The following is a 19826-nucleotide window of genomic DNA, read 5'->3' as shown; positions in this document are numbered from 1 at the left end:
CAGCCTGATCCTGGCCATTTCAGCCCCAATCTGGGCTGTTTTGGCCCTGATCCTGGCCATTTTAGGCCCTAAATGGGACCAAAATGGTCAAAATAGCACTGAAACGGTCCAGATTGGGGCCAAACTGGCCTGGAACAGGCCTCTGCCTGTTTCTGAAAACACTAGGTGTCCATTGGCTCTTGGAGGGTGGGGAGTGGCATTGAGGGGCAGTGGCTTCATTTGCTGCCAATGATTGGCTGCCCCTGTAAGTGCCACTCACAGGGCTGTCATTGGCTGCTGTTGCATGATTGGTGGATGCTGCTGGCGTTACTATGGACTCTGCAGCACTTGCTCTGCTAACTGTGCCTGGTGGAGTATGTGCATTGGTGTATAGCGAAATTTGGGGCCCTGTGAAACATGGGAGGATGCCTGCTACCTGGTGCAATGATGTTACTTAAGGAATTGATGTCATTGCAGCCAGCAGGAGTATATCTGCTGCACGCTGACCCGAGAAGTTTTTTGCCTTCCCACTTCTCACCAGCCAGGTGACTGGCAGTGGGGGGCAGAGGCTGGGAGCAGAGGATTCCCTGCCCCCACTAGGGGACTGGCAGTCCTAAGTTCCTTGAAAGCTCTGTCCTGGGGCCCTTCAAGAATGTGCTGCCTGTGGTTTAGCAACTAAGATCCTCCTGTCGTAAACCTAACCAGTTTATTCTAATATATTAGCCAAGTTATTGCTGACATATAATTGTATGAATTTTAGAACTGGATGAAGGCACCATCCTAAAATTGTTTATTTCTAAGAATCATATTCTTTTTTAAACCTAGAAATTTTAACCTCCCTGAAGGCAAACCAAGATCTAAACTGCCTATTCAGAGCCCTGAATGAATCCAAAGGTTTTCATATTTCATTACCTAAAAGAAAAGCAACCCCCATAATATGTAACCTTCTGGATACAAGAAAATGGCCAACAACAAGAGTTCGCTTCCCTAAAAACCCTTTATTGTTATGGTGTGCTGCGGGGGTCAAGGAATAACGTCAAGGCCCTGTTGATGTGTATATAGAAGAACAAAAAATGTCAAGCATGCCAAATTCCTTTTCCACCTAGTAGAAAAATGATCAGAGAGAAAGAGCAGATCTCTCACTTTGCAATGACCTTCCTTTGGCCAAAAGTAGCTTAAATGATTTAGGGCCTCATCATGAGAAGCATCAGGGAGCTTAAGGAAGTAATCATTGGGCCCAGAGAACACAGAGGTGGCAAGAAATCCAGGCCATATGATGTTTTATGTGAAAATAAGATTTAGAATGAGAGAATCCTTTTGTGATTCAGTTGGATCTACCTGAATTACTAAAGCTATATTGGTCTGATAATCTTTTTCATTAGTATAGATCTTTAAAAAGATTTCATCATATTCATAAAGCAATGAAGTTGTTTGCCTCCTAAATGATTTTCTTCATGGTGATAAATTGACAAATTAATATTAAAAAGAAGCAGAAAATTTTTGCCTCCACACATACAGTTTATCTTAGCTTGACTGTTTCTAGGCATTTAAATGAAGCTATATTTTCATTGTAACTATTCAGAAAGTGGACAAGAAAAACAAAACCAATGTTTGAGCATTTTGGTTTGGCATTCAGGTTAGTATAGTATAGTAATCAGTTGGTTTTGCAACACTAGCCAGTAAACAAAGAATTTCGTATCATCCTGCCATGAATAGAAGAAAATAAATATTTGAAAAGAGTCAATATTATTTACAACAAAGCTACCGTTAGTATCATAACAAAAGGAACATATGAAAGGAAAATCATAATGCCGAGGAATTTTTTATGTGCTTTCAATGTGTAAAAATGTATATTATATAGGCAATGGAACAAGGTGAGAGGACACATTAATCAGTCTCTTAGAACTGCTGGAAATTGCTTTTACTCTGTCTTGAATAAATATTGTGTGCCATCATAAAGACATAAATGAGTCAGATCCAGCCAAAGTCAAGTACTTTAAAAGCTCACTGATGTTAACTCAGTAGATGTACAGTGTCATCCCACTGAAATCAATGTACGTAGGATTTCACTGTTAAATACATATTTCATTCTTCCATAAATGGGGAAAGTTACATAACTTTGGTTGGATTACGACTGAAGTATTGAGTAATGGCAACAATAGAGATGGTAGAGATCTGGAACTAAATCTATGAAACATCAGTTTAAGATCTTTTGCATGTCAGCTTGTTCATATTACAAAACTGTCCTATTTGGTATTTTTATATTTTTAAAAAAATCTTGAAATATTTAAAAAACAAAGTTCTGTGTCCATATAATCCATTCAAAATGAGTGCATTTACATACAAACGTTTGGTGCAGATGCAGAACATAAAAAACAAAGGTGAAAAGTTTATATATGTTACTCTAACAAAGTTTACTTTCAAAGATGAAAGCAAATTCTTTAAGGCTAGGGATTAGTATGATTACCCACAGATAAGTACAATGAATTTTGGAAGGATTTATGAAGAATAGGTAACTGTCCATTTGACTGCATCCCAAGTATGGAATTCAAGTGTGCACTAAAATAAATGTAAGATTTCACATGGAACAAATCAAATCTCCTTGTGTCAGTGGTTCTCAAACTGTGGGCATGGACTTACTTCTCTTGCACATAGAACTGGAAGAGTAGGCTCTGGGTTATGCTCCAGGAAGGAAAGAGAGAGAGAGAGAGAGGAAAGGGTGAAGCTGTTGCATTCTCCCTTCCCCTCCTTCTTTATTCTAAGGACTTCAGCTCACCAACTATGCTATGGACATAGCCTATACCTACAGGTAAGTATCCAGCCACACAGTCCAAAGACTTAAGGGCACTTCAGAGTAGGGGATGATGATTTCTACTGATTTTCCCATCCTACTGCAGACTTGCTCTTTGTCCCTTGAGCTGTTTATGGCAGTCTTCTGACTCCCAGGAACAAAAACTTCAGGAGAATCATGGGCCTGAAGTGGGGAACTAGAAGTCCCGATCCATGAAGTCCACTCATAACTGAATAAATGCCACTGTCACAGAAGCACTGATGGTGGCCTGTGGTGCTGAACTCTTGGGTCCCCAAAAAGTAAAGTATGTTTTAGAAGTCCCATACCAAAAAACTGGGAACCACTGCCTTGTGCGTTATTCTGTTTGACTGGCTTTCCACTAGTATGCTTTCTAAGTATTCTTTTCATTAAAGGAAGAGAGCCTGTCCCACAAGCCCAAACATACAAATCAAACACAAAAGATGTACATATACACCATACCTATTATACAGTTGTGTCCTGCTGTTAATGCTTGGAAATCTGCACCATGTGATGGATTTAAAACCTTGTTTAAAACAACTGTGACTAATTTATTATTTTAAGAAATCTAAGAAAATAATAAATTTGATAAATGGAGTACAATGAAAACCACTAAATGCAGTAATTACAAAATATATGGTCACAATGTAAATACATATTGTATATCACAAAATGTTCCAAACATACAATGTGTTTTCTTATGGATATTGTGTCTTATAGAAGACCCACACTCAATTTCATGCATACGTAACATTTTGTGACTATGACACAACAAAATCTTATCCTGAAAAACTACAAACAAATAAGTAGTTTGGAAAAGGACAAAACTCTATCTTCATAATGCTTAACTGCTTATAGGAGACAGAACACAACTAACCACTACCCAATTAAATCCACTAAAATCAGTCACTGTGTAATTTGAAATCTGTCATCAAACCCCCACGATGTCATCAATGTCATCAGTGTCATTGGTCTACCACCACCACCAGCTACAAGCAAAATCTTTGGCTGACAATTTTACAGTCCTCAAGTAATAATGTTGTGTTAGTTATTTTAGTTACTTAGTTTAGAATTGGGTATTTACTGTGCTAATAAATGCTAGTACTATCTGAATCTTACTTAAGAATGACCTACCTACTGTTCAGAAAAAAGAAAATCATTTACATACCCCTAGTATACAGTAGGTAAAGGTAATGGTAGTCCCCTATGCAAGCACTGAGTCATTACTAACCCAAGGGGGGACTTTTGTTATGGAGTGGTTTGCCATTGCCTTCCCCAGTCATCTACACTTTACTCCCAGGAAACTGGGTACTCATTTTACTGACCTTGGAAGGATGGAAAGCTGAGTCAACCTTGAGCTGGCTCTTTGAACCCAGCTTCCTCCAGGTTGTGTGCAAAGCTGGGGCTGCAATACTGCAGCTTACCACTCTGCACCACGGGGCAACTCAGTATACAGTATATGTACTGTATAACAGGGGTATGCATTTTGGGTTCAGGATTTGGGTTTTTGACATGAATCGGGCCAAATCAGGAAAGACTCAGCATTTCAGAATCAGTCTCAGCATAGCTGAAGCAATTCAGAAATGCTGAAGGAAAGCTTACCGAAGTACTTTGGAATGCTTTGGTAAGGTTTGGGTAGCGCGGCAACACTCTTTCCCTTGCCGTTCCTTAAGGAACAGCAAGAGAAAAAGTGCTTTCTGGTGCTTTTGTGCCTTTTTTTACCTGATGGGAGAGGGGAGGAGAGGGTTGGAGATGGAGTGAGTGAAATTCAGAAGGGGTTCTCTGGAAGGAGAGTACTTTTTAAAAAATGCTGCAGAGATTTAAATTGGAGGATAGGGGTATCTTTTGGGGAGGGCTAAAAATTTTCCCCCTCTGAAGTTTAATTTTTCTGAAACTTGGATTGTCATGAGAGGACAGGTAGGAGTAGGTCTCCTACAAATTTGGTGCATTTTGCCTGCGAAGTGCCATCCCCAGCCACCTAGAAATCCACCCTAGTTTTCTGCATAGGGATAATGGCGAGTGGAGGTGGATAGGGGCACCTTCTTTAGGGGGCCATAACATAGCCCCCAAAGTCCAATCTTCCTGAAACCTGAGTGGTTGTGAGAGGGGAGTTAGGAAAAGGTCCCCAGAAAGTTTGGTATTATTAAGAAAGAAAATGCCCCCAGACCCCTGAATAGCCGAGAGTGGCGTTTCCCATTGGAAACAATGGCTGGATCTTTCCTAATAATACTGAATAAGTTTAAATACCCAAAGCTGAAGTGGCTTCTTGCTTCAGGATTCAGGTTTTCCCCATATTTTTCCCTGCTTCAGTAAACCCGAAGCATGAAATCTGAATATGTGCTCACCCCTACAGTATACTCTAGTGAAAGCTATTTCTGGCTGAACTTTTATGGATACACATATCTGTGTTTATAATAAAATATAAACTGTGTTAATAAAATTTCCTGTCAAAATGAAGCCATAAACTGACAGCAGTATGTGTTCATAATGGTTTCAGATCAGAATAATGATTTCAGTATCTGACAGAACACGGCAAGAAATTCAGAGAAATTCAAGACAGAGAAATTCAAAATGGCCCTTTAAAATATGGTGCAGGGACAATATCCCTTCATACTCAGTGAGAGAGAAAAAGTGAACATTAATTGTATTTTAACTGTGTAAATTGGATGTTTTTAGAATTGTTAACTATAATAACTGTTTTATATATTTTAACCTTTATGCATTTTGTAATCCCTCCTAAGTCTGCCAGAAATGTGGGGAGGGCGGAATAAAAAGTGAAAATAAATAAATAAATAAACAAACAAACATTTCAAGAACTAGAAAGAAACTGGGAAAAAGGAGTGCTTAAATGCTCATAAAATATGTTTCCTATGCAAGAAAACATTTTCAGGAAGGTAAATTAAACAACAAACCACTGTATAATAATAGTTTTATCAGCCTGTTTAAAACTGTACAAGAAATTGTTCTGTAGGAGGGTAGGTATTTGGCTATTTCCAAACTCACAGAAAATGCATGCATAGCACAACTTCTAGATCATTACTTGGCTTATGGGCTAAAATGCAGCACACAAACACAGGGCTTTGAACATTTTTCAGAAATATAATTCCATACATTTAAAATACTTCTGAATTCTACAGTTAACTTGAAAAAAACTTTCAGTATACTGAAAGCGGGTCTTTATAATAATATCTTGTTCAAACAAAAATAATACAAAATATAACTAGGCTAAGTCACACATGCCTGTGCTTCTTCAGGTTGTACTTTATTCGCAGAATTTTACTCAGGGCAACTGCTCCTGCACACTCAGTTCTCTGAAGCACTCCTCATGCTGAAAAAGTACCAAAACAAATATAAAAGTAGGGTTGCTAACTCCAGTTTGGGAAATTCCTGGAGATTTTGGAAGCAGAGCCTGGAGAGGGCAGGATTTGGGGAGGGGAGAGACACCAATGGGATATAATACCATACAGTCCACCCTCTAAAGAAGCCATTTTCTCCAGGGGGACTGATCTCTGTAGTTTGGAGATCAGTTGCCATTCCAGGAGATTTACACACACTACTTGAAGGATGGCAATCCTATGCAAGAGGTGCATTGAACATAAAATAACCCTGACCTAGTAAAATTAAACTCATTCTCTCATAGGGTGAGGGATATCCCATCTATAAACAAAAACAGACTTCCTTGTCCATATGATGGCTTTCTACTACAATGACAGGGAAAATAAGTACAAGCCCACTCAGATTCTTGGGGACATTGTCTGAACAGGTCTCAGTGAAAACATTTTTGTTTTTAATCTGTTTTGAATTCCTAAACATAAGATTTCCTTTTAACATACACAAGGCTCGCTGATGTTTTCAGGACGTTTTCCTCTTGAGATCTCATTTCCTGGACAGTCACAACAAATGTGAAGCCTTGCTGGCTATTGTTCTAGTGTGTATTATGTGAACTTTACACTGAATCTTACATATTCTATTTTGTTGTTCAGTTAGCTTTCTTGGAACCCTTCAATTTCTGTTCAGTGGGGTGAATCCTGCCCCTATCCTACCATTCCATGGAGCAAAGTTCATCTACTTATTTGTTTATGTATTAAAATATTTATATTCTACCTTTCCTTTTGGTTAAAGTTTGAAACCTTCCTTCAATCTAAGGAGCCTTCTTCCAACAAGCAGCTCTTTCCTTAGAGGAAGAACCACTTAAAATAGAGGAAGGCTCCTTAGGCTGGAGAAAGGCTACTTGGAGGATGGCTGGATCCACTCCACTGTAATTCATATCATTTATTAATACATTAATAGGTATCACGGGGCAGTATCTCATTTACACTGTTTACTTTTCCTTTGTGAGCACTAACTATATATACCTACCCTCTTGCTACTATAATTTAACAAGCTACTAATCTATAACATTTTTTTCTCTTTTGTACCATACTTCCTAAGTTTATTTTTGGTTGTGGTAACTTTAAAGTCTTTGAAGTGTTTTAAAAATTCATTTATCCAATATTTGTAGCCATCATCAAATAATTGTTAAAAACTGATGTTTCTGTCATCTAGTGATGTTTATGTATGTGTGTGTGAACACACCCAGTTTTTTCCAGTGTATTACCCATATAGCTTTTAGCGTGCGTATGTGCATGTGTTTGCATGTGTGTGTGTGTGTAATTTATATAGGTATGTGCATATAAATATGTGTGTATACTGTATAATGTATATTATAAAATATGTGTATATGTGTATACACATATATAAATTATGTGTGTATAATTTGCCACAGAAATTAGAACATCTCTTACAAAAATGAGAAAGTAGTACTCATGAAATATTATGGAACTCTAGCATACATTTTAGTATCCAAAGTGAATTATATTCAAACTTCCCTGGGAACAGAGAGATAAAAGAGGACACATAAGGTTGAGAGTGTCTGTGCCAAAGAAACAGGAACACATTTTTTAAAAAAATCATTAGAAAATAAACATAGGTAATCAAGAAGATACAAATGTGAAGAGCAGGCAAGCCCAAAAATCTGTTAAATGACAAGCAAGGCAGCATTACTACACATGCCCTCTCTAACACATTTATCATCATTTCTATTTAGCTGTGCTTTATATAATAGGGATTCTCAAACCACTGTCCTAATAAGCCTCCCTATTTAGTCATGCTTCTCTATGTATGACTAAAGCAAAACAGTTTATATATGTTCTATAACATTAATAGACAATAAATACCTCAAAGGAACAATAGGGAACTGGACACTCAAAGAGTGAACAGATGTTGGAAAGTTCAGAGGAAGACCCCCCTAAGAAATCAGAACCTGGATTCAACGAAGCAACAAGGGGATTGCTTCTTTGGCCATACAGTTCTGATCAGAGATAATATACAATGGCTTCATCATACAGTCTTCAATATAGTGCACTAATAGTGGTGGGCTGAACACTTTGAGTTAATTTGTACACACAGATTATTGAAATACTACCAGCTTCACTGTGTTCAGGATCACAGTCTCTGTGTCCAGCCTAAAGACTTATAAGTAGATTTTGAGCACAGAGTGAAGTCCTACATAAACAGGTGTCCATATTCACTTCAAAGTGGAAGCAACTCCCATGAAATTAATGTCATAGGTAACCCTTATTCCTTCGATACCAGCCTCCATGCCCTTGACCCTCTGCACCAGCTCTCACCTGGCTGGTGGGGGAGAGAGACCCAGGAATGGGATGCGACCAGCAGAGTGCACTCTGGAATGCCTCCACATCACACCAGGAATTACATCATTCCTTGGGCAATGTGGATTCAACAGGTCGTGCAGGAGACAATTCAATAAAATCAGCTTAAAATTTAGTGTTTGGGGCTGATATTTACTAAATTGGCCCCAGCACAACCTGTCACTTTCATGTAGTGCCAAGAATGATGTCATTTCCAGTGTGATATGGGAGCTTTCCAGAGTGCACTTGAAAGATAACAGCACATCAGCACACCCCACCAACCCCCCTCCCCAGTGCCCCAGTTTAGACCCTGGAGGACGTTGCAACCCTATTCCAGTCTCTTGGTGCAGAGAAAACAAACAACAGAAGATTTCAGGAAGGAGCTCATATATCCTGGATTTGTTTTAGTCTTCCCAGGAGAGCCATTTGTTTAAATATCTGGCTTTTAAAAAAAAGAGCAGTACTTCTTGCTCCAGTTCCCCAGGACTAAATTGTAGAAAATATTACTTTAAAAAAATTAATGCCAATAAAATTAATAGGAATTAAGGAGTTTTTAGGAATTGTTGGGTTTTACCTCTTTTAACTTGTGCTGCAGTTAAAAATTTTCAGGGGGAGAGTCTTCCCTATCTGATGCTAGATAGTGATCCAAATATAACCTTGTTGGTTGCTAAATTTCTGTCTAACATATTTTCCTTTAGAAATTAATTTATTATCCTATTAGTCATTGCTCAAGATCATTTGATCATAACAGCTCTGAAAAGAAAAAGGAAGGCTGTCCTTAAAGGAGGACAGTTTCTATGTGCTTTTTCTAAAATTCACATATGCACACAATTATTTAATTGCCAATCCAGATCATTTGCTGATGGTTAAACCTTAAGTGCAGGAGATGGGAGAGGGAATAGCCTCCAACACCAAAAACATCAAGCTCAGATCCTCCAGTTTGCTGTTGCAGAATGCGCATACCCCGTCTATTGAATGCTTGTAGGAGAGGGGGGCACAACTAACGTAATAGAGGCCTTATAGCATGGCACTGTGTGGGACAATGCAATTAATTATGAGAGCCCTTTGTAAGACTGGTTTTTCTCTACTCACCAAAGATCAGGAAACAGGAATAAGACGTAAAGAAAGAATTTGTGACTTTTGACAATTATTCTTGAAGAAAAAAGGTAACAATTGCCAAAAAAATCACAAAAGGTTGACATGTTACCTGGCTATGACAAAGAGCACACAACTGACACCCAAGTAAGCCAGCAGAATATACATCCAGATATCAGGGGACAGAGGATTCAGGAAGGAGAAGACGCCCGGGTTTGTACCATTGGGCTTGCGGTACAAAATACTTATTCCGAGAGTCATAAAGGGCTTCGAAAAGTCGATGACCGTCTCTCGAACATAGGTAATAGCCAATGGCGCAACTGCAAGGTCAGCTTTCTGTTTGCAAGGGAAAGAGAAAGAGAGAGAGGGAGAGAGAAATAGGACATAAGTCAAAAGCAGCAGGCAGATGCAGGCAATCAATTTAAACAAAACATAGATTTTACACTTGGGGAAGCCTGTGTTTATACCAATTAAGCTGAAATTTAAAGCTGTGCTATTCCTCCTTTCCTAGTAAAGAAGTTGATTTATACAACTACTCTCCCACCAAGAGCTTAGAATACTGCTCCTTTTACAGATGCAGTTAAAAATGTGGAGGATAGCAGGAAAGAAAATTTCTATTTGTGATTTTTAAAAAAAAATCATTTGTAATTCTCAGATGTTTAAAGGGTCTCTTTAAAAAACAGGTAAAATATAATGGATATTAAGCATGAAAGCATAGACTTTATTTTAATAAACCTATCCTGATCAACATGATGGAAGAATTAAGCTCATAGTTTTAAGCACTCTGGCCAGGGAACTATGCAATTAGCTCTGCACAGAGCAGTGAACCTTTTGATTTTTTTATGATGAAATACATTGGAAACATGGAGAGGTTTCAAAGGCAGTATGAAAAGCAAAATGAGAAACCGCTATTACTCCCCCTAACACCACAACGAAGAGAAAACCCCACTGGGGATGTACAACCTCTTTTGACTCTTAAAGCAGCTCTCTGAATCACAGTCTTGAGCTCTGATTTTCAAGTTCAATTTATATGAGTCACTTAGGATAGAAAGTTTAGACTTCCTTGCAGAAAAATGAACATTAGGTGAAATTCTACACATTCCAACTAAACATACTTCTTCTACACTCAGCAAACACTTAAAAGAAAAGGTTTTGACATTAACTTTATAACTCGACTGTACTTTCTTGATAAAACACAACTTCTACTCTCCCCCCCCCTTTTTAGATTTGTTACAGTTCCAAGGTTGCTGAAAGTTGGGGAGACGTAAGAAATTACAGATGGAGATTAATTATTGTTGATGTCACCCTGATCAGGTGACAACTAGGACAGGAAACTGAATTAAACCTATCACTCTGGGATGCAATATTTCTTGGCAGCTTTAAAAAAATTTCTTCTTCTATTTTTCTTCAACTGAAACTCAACAGCTTTCATTTTCCATGAGCCCTTTCGCACTCACGTTTTAAAGCAATGGATCTCAGCAGTCAGCCCTATAGCCTTTGCAACGGCTTGGAACCGCCCCTTTTTACACTCTTCTCCTGATACAGTTTCATGTTCTGGGTTGCATTTTATATTCACTTGTTCTACTGCAATCTTTGTGGGCTACTGAATACACATCCCTTTTTTTTTTAGTTTGACCCCAACTGTTGAAAGTTTGAGTCTTTTTACTTAGAAGACAGCACAAGGGCAGCTGCACTCTCCACCCCTCCCCCTGCCTACTATTCATGGAATAATCTTCCTTCTCTCCCCCCTCCCCTGCCTTTTTTACTGTTCTCCGCAACCAGAAAGAAAGCTGGTTCCATGCAGAGAAGGCTGCAGGACAGAAATGGGGGAGGGGGGAAGAGGAACCACTCCATTTAGCCAGGTCCCAACTGAACACTTTAAAGAAAATCTTCTTAGGTTTGTGTTGGGGAAAGCATCCATCTCCACAACTGTTAAATGCCCACAATTCTGTTTTAAAGTGCTTGACACCTCAACAATACTGCCCTTCAGAAGCAGGAAAAAAAAGTCAGATGGGGAGATGAGAAGGGAAGGGGGCAGAGGAGGCGAGTGATGGGCACAGCTGAGCTGCTACTTGGTGCAATGGCTGCTGCCCAATGGTGAAAGAAGCATTAGGGGAGCTGACGAGGGTGGGTGTGGTTAAATCTGCTCTGGCCAATCAACTTGCAATAGGAAAGGAAAGGGGGGGGGGCAGAGGCAAACATTTTACACTTACTTTCACCGACTCAAGCTCAGCATCTGAGGCAAAGAAAAAGTCGCAATATGTCCGTAGTCAGATACCCCGGGGAAAACCTAACTTAGCCTGGAGCTGCATCACATGATTAGCTTGGAAACGTAAAAGGTAGAAAAACACGGGATGCGAATAGGTAATGAATGTGCGTAAAGGCTGAATGTGAAAGTCACCAGTGCCTTCTGATCAGTAATGGGCATTTCGAGTTGTCATGAGGATATTTTGTGGGGTGTCTTTTTTTGATGTACAAACTTTTTTGGCATACTTGAAGAGGCCCCAATATATTTAATACCTATTGACAGTGGACTTGATGATAGAGTGCCTACTAGAGGGAACAATGAATCAGTTTGCTTCTACAACTTTTTAAAACTAGTTTGGAAATCATTCAAATGATATGCATTTTCATGGGTTTCTTCACATAGAGATAAATATGTGAAACAGGAAAGAATTGGGACTATTTTTTTAACTGGCTCCACTCTTGACTATTATGTATTGATGCAAAACTTTGAACAGAGTTTCTTTGCATACAAATAAGCATTATTCAGAATTTGCATCACTTTGTGGGGGTTGGAGGAGCAGGGTACATGGGCACTATCGTACTCTCTCTCTTACTGTATTCATTTCTAAATATCAGTAGACTTTGAAAGTGCTTAACTTGGACTAAACCTTGACAAACATTCATAAAGAGAAACGTATATTAAAAGTATTCATAAAGAAAATAGAATGTCTACTAAAGAACATCATTTGAGTAGTATCAACAAGCAACTCCAATTATTGTGATCAGATGGGACACATTACTTTGATTTACCTGTGTTACCTATAGAAGGAAAATGCCAGGACTTGATACCAAACTAGTGGAGATCTGCAAGAAACTCACAGGAAGGGTTGAGTCCATCCTCCCCGCAGATTCCTGCTTTATTCCTCTCCAACTATTTGTTTCCCCCCTCCCATCATCCACTTCTTCCTTGCTACTTTCTACTGCACTTTTAACCATTATAATCTCTCTAACACTGGCTTGCTGTTACCTTTCTTCCTTCATTGCCTCCCCCCACCCCCACTGCCATGGCCTCTTTCCCTCATTTGCTCACCTGCTGTCTCTTTCTTTTGTTTGTACAATGCCACCTCTCTCTTTCTCACACTGACCTGCTTGGTTACATACCCATTGCAACCATGGCCGTCGTCACACGGGCTTTTATTTAGCGCTAAAATGGCGCTATTTCCTGGCAGACACCCACCTTATTCCAACACTGTAGCGATTTTCTCTCTTCTGCTTTGTGCTTGATAGTTGCGCTATTTTGTGCCTCAGTGTGAATGCCTCACATCGATGTATTTCGCCTCGCAACGTCCTATGCCCTCCCTTCAATCCCAGAATCCATTTCTTACTGCAACTCCCCCCTTTTTTATTTTATTATGTCCTTATAACGCCATAACGACATAACACAATGCAAACTTTCTGCTGAAGTAAAAATGACTCAATCGCCATGGCAGAGTCTTCAGCGATGGGGATCACGTCAGACAGGGAGTTTTCTGCGGGCAAAGGGCTATTTATATAATTTCAAAGTTGGAAAAACAAAAGGGTCGTAATGTTTTGCTCTAACGGAATGTTTATATGCTGTTATTCCGTTATAGCGGAATTAAATGCCAGAATATTAAAAAAAAAGGGGGAGGAGCTGCTTCTGTGCGGTTAGAGAGAACAGAACAGAGTGCTTCGTTGTGGACAGCTGGTGGCGCGAAGAGCCGTTAGGTGACCCAAAGAAACGTTACTGTGCCGATAACAGGTAGGATGCTATATGCTGTAAATTTAACGGAAGAGATGCCCGTGTGACGACGGCCCATTACTGACTCCAGTCATCATTTTCATCATCACCACCCCTTCCATCTTGTTCCTCTTCTTCCAGTAGATGCTATTCCTGCCTGCAGCTTTATTTCTGGGATTGCTATGTAACTTCAAAATGGCAGTTGAAATCTCATGATATAATAATACAAGAGATCTTCTTGATCCACATTTTTGGCCATGTGCTGAAATAAATATGACAGGCAGGGGACTAGCAAAAAGTTGCAGGGGGTATCTCATTTTCTCTCCCCAACCATTTCCTCTGTTCTTTCCTGAAAGCTCCCAACAGATTACCTCCTTTTCCCTGCTTCCTTCTCTTCTTCCTACCTACAAGTTAACATACCTTTATCTGACACTCCTTGAGAAAACTCTGCATGGTTCTGGCTGCTGGGTCTAATTTCCTGGTGCGGAACCCACAAGGACGTGGGGGGGGCTCACTTTCCCCTGTATACCCCACACCACACATTTTTTTTCTTTTCCTCCATCTTTTGATCACAACAATTTATACCTCACCTTTATCGAGAATGGGGATACAAAGAAACTTATGCCATTATCCTCTGATAAATTTTATTTTCACAATAACCCTGTGAGATAGGTTAGGCTGAGTGTGTATGAGACTGGCCCAAGGTCATCATGTGAGCTTCCACAGCAGAGTGGAGATTTGAACTTAGGTCTCCCATATCCTAATCTGAAACTGGCCACTACACCACACTGGCTATCATGAGGTGGCTGCTGTTGAACCAGTAGCAAGCAGCCAGCTGAGTCATGCAAGTCAGTTCCTAGCAAGCTGTCTAGTGATTGCTGCTGGGCCTGGCGATGTCCTCTCCCCAAAGCCAAAACAGCCTAGGGAAAGGGCCTTGCTCCTCCCCTTGCCTTTTATTGACAGAAACCAAGGCTTGAAGGCTGGCAATATTATATGGTTGTCTAGCAACAACCATTAAGGGCCTTCGTTTCTTAAAACTACAGGAGCCACTTATATTATGATGATGGGTTTTAAAACCCCCCCTGTATATTTTTTGTTTTAGATTTCTGGTTTTTATGAAACCTGGGTCTTTTTCAGATTTGTAGAAAGAGCTATCTTTGTTCATGGCTTCACTCTCTGGATTTGAGTGTCCACAGATTAGGCCATGTTGAAAATTAGATATATTGATGATCAATATGCTAATTCATACTAGTTTTGAGGAAACTGTCACAATATTTTTAACATACAACTAAATGCACAACTAAATCTTTGCTGTATGAGACGTGACTATGACATCTACTTACTTCTAACTTATACTTGATGAAAGACTGCCAATGATTTTTTGGTAAGAATGACAAAATACAAAGGTTAGCAACAACTGGGTTAAACATATTGTGAAGACATAAGAAAACCCTTTCTGGATCTTATTTAAAGTCCATTTTGTCCAACACCTTGTTTTCAATAGCGACCAACCAGATGTTCCAGGAACTGTGAAAGCAGGGCTGGCTGGCAACACACCTACTCAGCTATTTGTGTCAAGCATCTGCCATTCACATACATATTTCATTTAGCTATTGTGTCTAATCTTCTCTTGAAACTATCTAAACCATTTGCTACCAAGATCCTGTGGCAACAAATTAATGCATTGTATGAAGACATATGTTCTTTTGTCTGCTCTTAAGCTACAGCCAATCATTTATACTGAATGGTAGCTAGCAATACATAAGTTGCTCTCCCTAAAAGTGGATAGATGTAGCCTTGTATGTGTGCTGTGTGTGTTCTATGCTTGCTTAATTGCTTTTTAGTCCTCTTTAAATAAAGAAGCCTTTCCTGTTGTACATCTGCCTGTTTATTTGAGAGTTCTCTAAGGGATTGATCCTGGTATACATCGGTAGAGAAATCCCAGTTATCCCCTCTCACTGAATCTCCTTGAATGCTTATTCACCCAACTCACAAGGAGATCTCCCTTTAGGGTAACACCCTAGTTCCTCCATTACAGCAACAATAATAAAAAATAAACAAACAAATAAAACCCTCTCATTTGGGTGGGGGGAAAAACTATCATGCCAATTCAAAAACGGTCCAGTTGGCAAACCTGCAGTTGACATCACAAACTAACTGTATCTTATTTTGTATTTATTGCTTTAAACAGGGACAATATCTTCCCAATGTGCTTCTGTAGTAGGTCTGTCCAAGACTAGATGTGCAGTGTCCTAAAAGTACAGATGAGAAGGCTTCTAACTTCTAACAAACTTTAATGATGGTTATTATTCTAAAGAGAATGCCTGCGTTATATAAAAATGGTGATGCTGGTTGCCTTCAGCTCTGAACATTGCTGCATATTTTTTATTCCTTTTTTATTTCCAATTACAGGAACAAGAAGTCAAGTTAGGTCATAAAACGGTTTGACACTCATAAAGCTGTTCATGCCTTCATATGTAAACACCTATATTTTTATAGAAAATAAAATCACCACCTTACTGTTTCAGCTCCATTTGAGACAGTAAAATATTATGACTTTTAAAACAAAGGTTGAATATAAAATATGTAAATATGCTTTTTGAAATAGTCCTCAAGAAGCTAAAATTCTGTGTGCACAAGGCTAAGTCACAATGAATCTACATTTCTGAATTTACAATGATGTAAATCTCATGGAATGTAAGAGAATGTCACAGCATACTTTAAAAACAAAACACTCCATGCCACAAAACATGTATAAAATGGTGAACTACTGAGCTTTGACATTTATTTTCATAAAAGTTTATACACCTGTTCAATACCTGATAAATTAACTTGAAGAATAATTCTAGAGCTGTAGTTACAGCAAAATTAAACAGAAGTCCAGAAGCACCTTGAAAAATAATTATTCCCACATAAGATTTTATGAATCAAAATTCACACCATCAGATGCGTGTACATCCTTTAGTGTCATACATTTATATTTTATTTATTTTTAAAAACATTTATTATCCTCCTTTCTTCCTTGCAGGAACTCAAGATGGCTTACAATATAAATAAAATAACGTATCCCCTATGCTCTTTAACATCGACATGAAACTGCTGGGTGAGGTTATCAGGAGATTTGAGCTAGCCTGTCACTAATATGTGGATGACACTCAGATCTATTTCACACTTACAGCTAATCCCAGGGAGGCTGTAGAAACCCTGAACTGGTTCCTGGAAGCACTTTTGGAGTAGATGGGGGCTAACAAACTGAAGATTAATCCCAACAAGATGGAAGTACTACTGGTGAGCAGGTTTGACCCAAGATTTAAGGTGGCATGCATTCTGGATATGGTTGCACTCACCTTGAAGGAACAGGTCTGTAATTTGGGGATATTCTTAGATCTGGACCTACAGCTGGATGGACAGGTGGCAGCTGGAGCCCAGAGCACCTTTTAACAGCTTCATCTATGAGCCAGCTGTGGCCTTTCCAGGGAAGAAAAGATCTAGACATTGCAGTGCATGCCCTGGTTACAGCTTGATTATATTACTGCAATGCACTCTATGTAAGGCTGCCCTTGAAATGTGCTCAGAAACGTCAGTTGGTTCAGAATGCTGCAGCCAGAGTGTTGACTGGAATGAGTCATAGGGACCATATTCCTCCATGGGGAAATTCCTCGAGCATCACTATGGAGACCATTTTCTAGCCATTTTTTTCTCCTATTCCCCATGTAGGTCATGTGATTGGGGATGAAGGCAGGAGTTTACCCACCACAGGCAGGCAAATGGAGCATCTACTGCTCTACCATGCATAGCAGCTGCAGTGCAAAAGCTGGTTCATACAGCTCCACATGGTGAATGTAACATAAAGGTCAACACATGGCTATGCAAAATAGAACTAGGTCTAATGCAGTTAGTGTTATTAAACTGTAATCCTAAATAAATGTTCTTGTAACTAACTCCTTAATTTAAAGGAGATGGATTCTACAAGAGAGGCTTCAGTTTTAGTCAAAAACTAAAGAACCAGCAAAGGTTTTGTGTGATGGTAGCTGAAGAACAAGTCAGATACATTTAGTTCGATCCAACTTATTGTGAAAATAAGTAAATCAAAGCACCTCCTCTTATTTAACTATTTTGCAGTCCCATAGTGGGTCTGACAAGTCAGAAATGAGCCCCATGAAGACCATGCCAAACGTTTTTTGTTGCCTGAGATGGAGTCATTTTATGGAGGGAGGCCTGTTGCTAGTTGACATGCTTTAGAACTTCTCCAATGCCTGCTTGAGGGTCTTTTGATAGCTATCTACTTTGTCATTTTACCCAGTGCTCAATGAGCTTTTGATTGTGCTGTATGCCTGTTTATGTGGAGGGGAAGCATGGTGGCTTTGGTTTAGCGTGCCTCCCAACTTTGATGTGACACCGTTTCTTTTGGCTGCTCTGCTTTGTTATGGCCTAATCCCTTAAGGATCAGTCATTCATGAAGAGCCTTTATGGCTCATGACATGAATCTTATAGGTGACATGTTTGCAACCGAGCCTAAGTAAGTGGGGCTTAGGAGGCTATTGGGCCCCAGGGTGGTTGGGAGCTATGCCCAGGGGTCCCTTTGGGTGGTACATGGAGGCCCAGCGATAGGATGTGGCTGTTGTTCTGACGTGTAGGGCACACCCTCACCTCAGTGCCCAGTGCCTGGCAAGTAGTGGCCTGGGGGCTGGAGGGGAGATGTAGTTCTCTGCCTCGCCTCCTCATCATTTACAGGGGAAGTAATGACCTTGGCTGGTCAGAGCATAGCCCTTTTGTTACAGGCTCACACAGGCTTGCAATGCACAGGCAAGTAGTGGCCTGATGGCTCAAGGGGAAGTATGGTCCTCTGCCTCACGCTGGCTCACAGGGCATGCCCCTTTTGCTACAGGCTCACACAGACTTGCACCACCCAGACAAGTAGAGGCCTGAAGGCTCGAAGGGAGGTGCAGTCCTCCGCCTCACGTTGGTCATTCACCATGTGGTAATGACCGTGGCTCTCTGGGCATAGCCCCTTCCGTAACAGGCGCACACAGACTTGCAACGCACAGGCAAGTAGTGGCCTGATAGCTCAAGGGAAGGTGTGGTCCTCTGCCTCACATTCTGGTCATTCACCTTGGTAGTAATGACCTTGGTCCACAATGTGTCTGCACCATGTGTGGTGAGAAGGTTGTAACTCACTAGGCCTTGAGAAGTCTAGGTGTATGGTCAACAACTCTGAGAGGGCTAGGCATACGGCCAACAGAGCCCTACAGAAAGCTTTGGGGGAGTGTCTGGGCATTTATTTACCACACCTCTGCTTAAAGGCAAAATTTGCCAGCCATTATTGAGGCAATAAGAGGTTGTGGTGTAAGGCCAATAAGGCCCTGTAGAAGGCTTTGGGGCAGGATGGGGTACTTATTTGCCCCATCCTGGCATAACGGCCGAATTTGCCAACCTCTACGGATGTGATGGAGATCATTTAGCGATGAAGGGCAACAACAATTTTATAACTGACTTGCGGCTGGGGCTTCACGAAGCTATATGCCACCTATGGGGCACCTAGGCCAATGCTTGACCTTGGGGGTGGCAGGTTATAGTGGGGGAAATGAGAACAGTCTGGTGAGCACCCTTGGCATCTCCCCATTGGTGGGGAATTGGGGTCTGTCAGGTGTGGCTGTGGCTTCACAGCCCAATTGCGGGGGCAGACTGCCAGATGGAAACTGCTGGACAAGTCCTTCCCTCAGATTCCAGAGCTTGGGGTGTTTGGAGCTTTAAGGGGGGAACCATTTTGCTTAGCTGGATGGGCCCAAACCATGCCTCATGGATGGCTTGCATCTGAGGCAGTGGGTCTCACCCAGACAGGTTAAAGGAGCAGGTCCCAGTGAGACCACTGGCTTGACCTGTACCGATAGTTGGGCCCCCTTTGCCACATTAACGGTCTATGTTGTTGCTTTAATAAAGTGACCCTTTAGTACCCAAACCTTGTGTCTGCCTCTTTATTCTGACTAGGGCAACAATGTGGCAACCCTGGCCACAGCCATCGGCTGCTATGGCCGGGTGCCATCCTTTGCTGCCCTGGAAGGAGAAGGGGCAGCCTCTCTTTCCTGGGCATTCAGGCATTGTAAGAGGGGGCGGAGCTATATGCCTTATAAGGCGGCTGTGCCCCCTCAGTGCTCCACAGTTTCCACAGCCTCCCTGGTAATGCAAGACAGAGCTGAGTTTCATTGGAATATTGGTGGCAACTCAGCACAAATCTCCAGATGACTTTCCCTTGTACTTGTGGCTGTTT

General features: G+C 40.6%; 1 protein-coding gene across 2 annotated transcripts in view; it reads right to left on the bottom strand.

The window, feature by feature from the left end:
* GRIK2 (glutamate ionotropic receptor kainate type subunit 2) overlaps window positions 1–19826 on the bottom strand; it is a 786155-nt gene that overhangs the window by 266452 nt on the left and 499877 nt on the right. For both annotated transcript variants that reach the window (XM_054974427.1, XM_054974423.1), the window contains exon 11: window positions 9686–9909. In XM_054974427.1, coding sequence (XP_054830402.1) covers window positions 9686–9909 — 224 coding nt within the window. The remainder of the gene's footprint in view (window positions 1–9685; window positions 9910–19826) is intronic.

Source organism: Eublepharis macularius, chromosome 1 (assembly GCF_028583425.1).
Source record: "Eublepharis macularius isolate TG4126 chromosome 1, MPM_Emac_v1.0, whole genome shotgun sequence".
In the NCBI taxonomy this organism is placed as follows: domain Eukaryota; kingdom Metazoa; phylum Chordata; class Lepidosauria; order Squamata; family Eublepharidae; genus Eublepharis; species Eublepharis macularius.
Note: the sequence above shows the minus strand (reverse complement) of the source record. Positions and strands in the feature narration are given on the sequence as shown.